The sequence below is a fragment of the Dipteris shenzhenensis genome, chromosome 14, assembly GCF_047967505.1.
Source record: "Dipteris shenzhenensis isolate YYH24624 ecotype China chromosome 14, Dip_SZ_1.0, whole genome shotgun sequence".
Lineage (NCBI taxonomy): Eukaryota > Viridiplantae > Streptophyta > Polypodiopsida > Gleicheniales > Dipteridaceae > Dipteris > Dipteris shenzhenensis.
In genome coordinates, this window is record NC_141609.1 from 53,194,242 (window position 1) to 53,201,260 (window position 7,019).

Sequence of the window (7,019 nt, forward strand, 5' to 3'; positions counted from 1 at the left end):
CCCCTTTTATATATTGCTTTCTACACTTCATGTCAAGTCATAGGACGGGGGAAGAGAGAGCTTGAAAGGCTTGATTTGGTGCATTTAGATGTATGTGGTCCCATGCCTACACGGTCATTAGGACTGCGTAAGTCCGTCTTCTACTTCTATGAAAGAAGGGAAAAGCCTAAATGTCATTAGATCAAGCACATCCATGATTTATGGGTACCTAAGTCACCAAAACTCTAATAACGAATAGCCCCTAGAGCGGATTGGGCTGCTTGCAGCACGGTTTAATAGCTATGTGCTCTCCATTGGCCACTTGTACTCTGTTCTCGTAGGAGTAATTATGGTCTGCAAGGAACTCGCACTACCGACATAAATAGTTCAAGTATCTAGATTTGCTTCAAGTCTGCGTCTAACCATTTACTAAGCATCCTGGGAGATAGAATATTGTTAGTAAAGTTCAGTTTCAATCACAGCAGAGTTTTCCACAGCGTTCCTAAATACACGAAAGACTCGCATTTTTGTGCTTTGAATTCTGATTCGCTGCATGCCTTTGGATGGACAGCTTTGGAATCTCTCCAAAATGGATATAGATGGTAGGAAACTAGCATCATGAATGCCAACCCAACAATTGGCGATTCAATGTGTCTCTCTATAAAGTTCTGCTTAAATGCGAGTTGCAAGATGCGCTGAAAGGCTAACCCCTGGAGGGAAGAGTCGGTCAGAGACAACATTCAAGGATTCAGAGGTAGAGAAACATCGGCTAAGAGACGACACTGATCATCTTCCTGGAGCACTCAACAAACTAGATCTCGCAGTTTTTCACCTCATATAATCTAGGGCGTTCAGCCTTCACTAGAAGGTTTCCTTTCATTCGAGCGTAAAGAGCACGAGACGTAGATTAGACCTGCACGAAGGAACGATACCTTGTCACTGTGCTTCCGGAAGGGGCACCGAGATCAGCTTCGACCTGGGACGGATGGGTATAAACCTCGGGAATGTTTTCCTTGAAAATTTCCGCCACAGAATGTATTTGCTCGGAAGCAGCGTTCCAATCAGAAACTCTATCATTGTGAGGAGAAATTGTCTCAACGGCGAAATTCTTTGCTTCTCCCTTCCCACGCGATCCATATATGACGTGGTGGTCCTCCGCCAGCTTGCTGCTGCCAGTAGTAGATGGCTCTGTTGCATCCCCAAACTCTGCTGCCATGGTATAGACTAAGTTGCCTTCTGCGAATTGCAATCTGTCAACACCCGGCGAAGGCGGGATGTGAGAGTACTCCTCGGAAAGCTTATGCAGCTTGTCAGTAACAGCGTGGGACACAGCCTCGTGCGACATTGCAGAGCGAGAAAGAACAACTATCCTCTTCCTCGAGCGCACTTTAGATTGATTCCTAGCTGCTCCTTAATTGCCGCCCCTAACCCTTAACTAAGTTTAATATTTTTGGCCTGCCATAGGTAGGAACAAGAAGCGAAAATCGCCATTTTTGGCCTAGGTCTAAGTGAAGGCTCTTCCAAAAAAGACAAAATTGATTATTTTGCATTTTTTTTAAATCCGTTTTTCCTTTGCCCAATCCGTTGCTGCCAACACAGCGATTGGTCGGTTTCAGTCACGCCGAGAGTTACGTGCATGCTTCTCTTCTTACGCTGCACGTTTTGCATAGCATTCGCAGAATAAAGATCTCTGCAGTTTTGAAGCTTTGAATCGCTGCTACTACAGTGTATACTCGAAGATCTCCATTGCAGCTTCACCTTCATCAAGCTCGAACTCCTGTCTCTCTCTTCCCACACGCTCTCACAGAATCACGCAGGCAGAATATGATCGAAATCGAGCTTCTTGGGAACTTACGATTCTTTTGCGCGTGTTGTGATTGCAAACGCCCACTTTGCCTCCGCAAGACTCGTTTGCTCCTGCTTCCGATCCAATTCCATCACTCTTGAGTACTTCGGATCGACCTCAAGCAGAAACAGGAGCTCCTCGTTCAAGAGCAGCAGCTCTGCGCTCATTAGGAAGCGAAAGTTTTTTATGTTTCTCTAGTAGATCGTCCGAGTGTAAGTTGTTTAATCCATCTCGTTGTCCATGCGATGAGAAGGCATGATGCGAACATATTTGTCCAGTTGTTTGTGCGCGATTGTTAAATACAATGTAAGACTCATTAGATGTTTGATCATTGAATAGTTCGCTGATGCTGCCTCCTTCCAGCCCGCTGCTTACACCGTCCATCCCGAAGGAATTTGCCTCTAATCGCTTTATTGTTTTGTATTATTTGCTAATTTTTGAAGGCGAATCATTTTTCATGCATCCGATTAATCCAGTAAAGCTCAAAGCAGTCCAAGATACTCTGCACCGGTGAGTCCGACTGATGTGTGAGGTGTAGAGCGCCATAAAATTAGGTTGGATGATGCCCCCGATCCTTACAAGAACCACATTTGACAAAGTCGCTGCGACAAAATCTGAGAGCCGCTTGACAGCAAGCGCATTGGTAGAAACAGCAATTGTGGACCGCCTCCACTTGATGCCCCGTCATGGATGCTTCCTCTCTCCCCATGCCTCCACTCGACGGCCCCCCTCCTTTCTCTTACACATGAGTGCATAGAGCAACTGCTAATTCCGTCATCGATGCTTCCTCTCGTCATACTCCCCATGGCTCCCTTCCTCTATAAAATGGATGGTAATCATTGCAGGGCGATAGCGTGGCTCTATGCTGACAATCACCGTTGCTTTGCTGAACCTGTTTATGATCATGGGACGTGAAGGTGATGAAAAGCAGGGGTCGACGGATTCGCAGCAAGAGTTTTCAGGGGATTCCATGGACACTTTGAGCGAACAGTTCGAAAAGTGTGCAGATTCCTAGCCATCTTTTCATCTCTGTATTCACTCTTCATTTCCATTTTCATATTCAATCTCTTTTCTCTGGCTGTTCTGGCTGATTTACAGACATGATGAGCATGGTTGAGCCACGACCGGGATGCGCTGAAGAAGTTACGTCATGAAATTAGGGTACGTACATTTCTCAGATTTTCGTTTGTCCCGCCACTGAATTTGTGTGCAGCTGTCGTAGAACTAACCTCCCAGATACCTACCGCTTATGTTGTACAACCCCCCGTTGCAGATGTTCTGGACAACTCCCGAAAGAAGGCAGTCCCAGAGAAAGCGCAAAGCAAAGTTGTTGAAACGGGAGAAGGATCCCATAGTGTCAAGAACCAAGGTCAATTCAGCCGTTCCTCTTTTTTGTTTCCTTTGCTCAATTCCATTCCAAGTCGCACGTCTTCACTGCACTTTCACTCCTCTCCTTCCTCATTTGCTTCTACTGGTTCCACTGCTGAATGCAGCCCAGACGTTGGAGCACAGTCCCACATCGCTCCTACACGACTTCTTTGCACAGTTCAATAATCACCGTGTTTATCTGCAATTTGTTTTTTTTACTTGACAAGTCCTTCATTCCTCATATGAATACGAAATGTCTTCAGTGATTGTTACAGAACCCATGCGTGCTCTCGCTAGCCAAGGGTATGTGTCAGTGTCTGGTGGATGCCTCCTGAAAACCACTGCGCCCGGTCCCCCAAGCTTGATTGACGTTCCGCTTGTTTTGACATCTCCGAAATCTGCTTCAAAAGATGCATCGCTTCTCAAAAACTCGAAGATAAACAAGCACACCCCAAGACTTTGAAAACTGTTTTCCGCGTCGCTGTGCAACAAGCGTACGCAGAAGGTGAAATTTGATTTTGGCATGCCTCGTTCATTGCTTTTGTGTTTTGGCAGCTTTCATTACAAACATGTTTTGTTGTTGAGCAGCTCGGAAAGAGACACAAAAGAAGGGTTGTGTCTTGACAATGCATTGCCTAGAACTGGACATTGGTCCACCCCTTGTAGAAGACGATAACCACTCCCAGATCGCGAATGATTAGCTGCACTGATGCTTTCGTGATGTCTTGCCGCGCAATTAGATTTCCCACACCACTGAAAAATTGACAAGCAGTTAACACTACGGTGTTGTCGTTTACAAACCTTTTCTGTTTGCATTGTTTCCAATAAATAAACCTGGCAAGCAAGTTTCTGTTATCTCAAAAAAATCGCTCTTGGGGGAAAAAAAAATTGCGCCTCAACCAATCCACCTTCTAACGCAAATCAAATTCCCTTCTACCCTCCCTCCCTTTAAGCCACACACTTTGGCAAACACAGAATTCCAAGATGCAAAAGAGGCCCCCTAAATACTTCCCTCCCTCCCTTGAAGAGTCTTTGGCAATCATACACTCTCAACACACACATAAAGTCACTTGTTAAAAACATTAATAAATGCAACTCAAGGGTCTTTACATTTCAACGACAGATAGGTGAAGCCTTGTTGCTAATTAGCCAGCACATAACAGCACTGACGACGCTCAATTTCTTACCCTGTAGCTAGCTCGAACCTGGCAACCAAGGGTGGCTTGAGTAAAGGGAAGGAATCGCTTCTTGGTGATGTCAATCCAACCGACTTTCCGCTGGAGCAACAAGCGATAGCTTCCACAAAGCTAGGCTTCATTGGGTCAAACAACCTTCTAGTCTTACCCATAGAGGCTTTATCTGAGTATGTGCCTTACCGTTTTGGTTTCGAAGGCAAAGTCTTGGCCAAGTATGGTACATTCAAAGCAAGGGATGCAACATATATTGTTTTCATGCGAGTGGACCTGACTAACTTGCAATGCATTGAAACAATCACACTTCATGTGCCCCATGCTTTTGTTCCCCAACTGAAGGATTTCCTCCCAATGCACTTCATGTGCCCCATGCTTTTGTTCCCCAACTGAAGGATTTCCTCCAAGTCAATGCTTTCTATCGCATTGAGGAACCGGCCATCGCCAAAAAAACTACAGGCGAGGGTGGAACCTCCTTTGTGTCCTTGCGTGTCGATGCAACCACAACCATTCTCAAGGGTGAACCATTCGATGGCGCAATATCTTTTGTCCCATAAAAATCAATAAGATTGTATGCACCATGGGCCGCAAACCAGGTCGAGACCACCAAGTCGTCCTTTGTATCATTGATGGAGACAATTGCATTTGTCGTAGTGAAAGTTGACCTGGATGGTCCACCATCCGATCAGATCATCATAGCCGATGGCCCCAACCTTGAAGATCGTGTAACGGTAGGCAAGCACATGTGTTTCCTCTAGCAAACCTTACATCACATTCCCCACTAACAAGTTTTCCCGTCCGCGCAGTTGACCTTTGTGGCCGAGAGACGACAGACCTTGGCACGCTTGGTGCAAGAGTTTATAAATGAGGTGGTCATCATGTACGTCGCCAAGAACATTTCTTTCATCCACGCACGACATGCCCTTGCCGTATTCGACTTCACTATCCTTGCCGCAGTCCCTGAAGGCCATCTACGGACATCATTGCAAGCAACATTTGATAGCCAGGTCTCTCAACTAGGCTATGGCAAGAAGGTATAGCGCACACCCAAAAACAAGCAACCACATGAAATCTTCTTTTGCTCACCCTTTGCTTCCTCTTTGCTTACAGGTTAGCGGCATCTTGCATTTTGTTGGCTTGAACCCGCTAGTTGAGTACCACTGCAGTGGTTGTGGCGGTGCTCATGTCAGCAGGGACCCCCAATGGCCTTTCTATTACAATTGCGACGCCTCCCAGATTGTCTTGCGTGTGCCTTGCTTGAAAGGTTGTGTTATTGATTGTGAGGGCCTCCAAGTTGCTATTCAGATCCACAGCACCCACATTAACGATGTGTTGGCCCTCCGGTGCCCCTTCATTGAATACCATAGCCGAAGCATTGTGGCCACCAGAAATATGTTGTTTGAGAAGAAGCCAGCTGGCGAGTTTACTATTCACAGCACCGGCTTCGTGACTGCTTTCACAGCAGCTGCGTGAGACCACTACCCCCCCCTCAAGAGGAATATGACACTTGCACAGCTTTCCTGCTGCCATGGCTGTACAGTTTGCCTTGGCAAGTGTGAAAACGCCATCTCAACCCTGAAGGAAACTCAAAGAAGAAAGGAGATTCCCTAAACTCTGAAAAAAGTAACTCTCCTGGCAATAGTGGCTGCTCTGGAGGATCCCTGCATGCTTGCCCAAATGGCCATCAGAGTGTCTACTGTGTCAGTCCAAATACTGGCCAGTCAGTGGCATTTCAGAGTAGCTAGTCTTACTTTGCATTTACAGCAAGCATTTGTTTGGGATTTGCAGGCACATTTGCAGCCAGTTGCACTTTTGGGACTTCCAGTTCTTTTTGCAGGTACAGCTTGTGGGTATCCCATTTTTCATCATGTCGACTCTTTCAAACAGTTTTGGCAATTTCTCCAAGGGTGACAAGCTGGATGGACCAAACTATGCCCCGTGGTCATTCATGCTTAAGAACATCTTGGTTGGTAAGGGCTTGTGGGATATTGTTAGTGGGGATGAGGCGAGGCTAGCAGGCTCATCTACATCCAACACATCTTCTTCAGATCAGACTACAGGTAGACAACAAATTGTAGGTTGCACTTCTCCGCAAGGTTTAAGACTCCTACGCCAAACACATTCAACAACAAGGTCAGCAAAAACCTTTCTTTGCGCTCCCTTTCATGGTGTGTTCGTTTCTTGCTAGGGGGAAAGCAATGGAAGCAATGCTTGAATCTGTGCTGCAGTTCACAAACCCAGACATAGCATTCAATTGCGCATGGCCTTACAACACGGACATCATCAGGTGCTTGCTTTCTACCGTGCAACGGAATACACAACAATGCTGGACATTGTAGAGAAACATGTGAGTCAGAGGGTTTAGGTTCGCCAGACAAAGTTATCGACCAACAGGACATTGCGGAGGATCCCCAAAAAACAATTGACCATAGAAACATAATAGCAGCAACATACCAGCAACAACAATGCACACGCCCTATGTTTCAATACTTTGCAAAATTTCCACAATGAATTTGGTGATTGTTATGAAGTGTCGATCCTTGATGCGAGTGGACAACTGGAACTTGTCCAGGTTGGCCAGCCTATAAGTCCGAGAAAATTTTACTGCTGCTGGACGAGTCTAACAAGCCACCCAC

The 7,019-nt window shown here is 46.1% G+C and overlaps 1 protein-coding gene and 1 long non-coding RNA gene across 2 annotated transcripts in view; one reads left to right on the forward strand and one right to left on the reverse strand.

Annotated features, from left to right (window-relative positions):
• Positions 1–1,367, reverse strand: part of LOC147894814 (protein HLB1-like) — a 137,062-nt gene extending 135,695 nt beyond the window's left edge. The window contains exon 1 of the mRNA XM_087385048.1: positions 912–1,367. Within this exon, the coding sequence (XP_087241174.1) occupies positions 912–1,324 (413 nt within the window). The 5' untranslated portion in view covers positions 1,325–1,367. The remainder of the gene's footprint in view (positions 1–911) is intronic.
• A 1,308-nt stretch (positions 1,368–2,675) lies between these two features.
• LOC147894816 (uncharacterized) lies at positions 2,676–3,542 on the forward strand. The gene is made up of 3 exons (XR_015542078.1): positions 2,676–2,986; positions 3,099–3,194; positions 3,457–3,542. It is a non-coding gene; the product is annotated as an uncharacterized LOC147894816 (long non-coding RNA).
• The last annotated feature ends 3,477 nt before the right edge of the window (positions 3,543–7,019 follow it).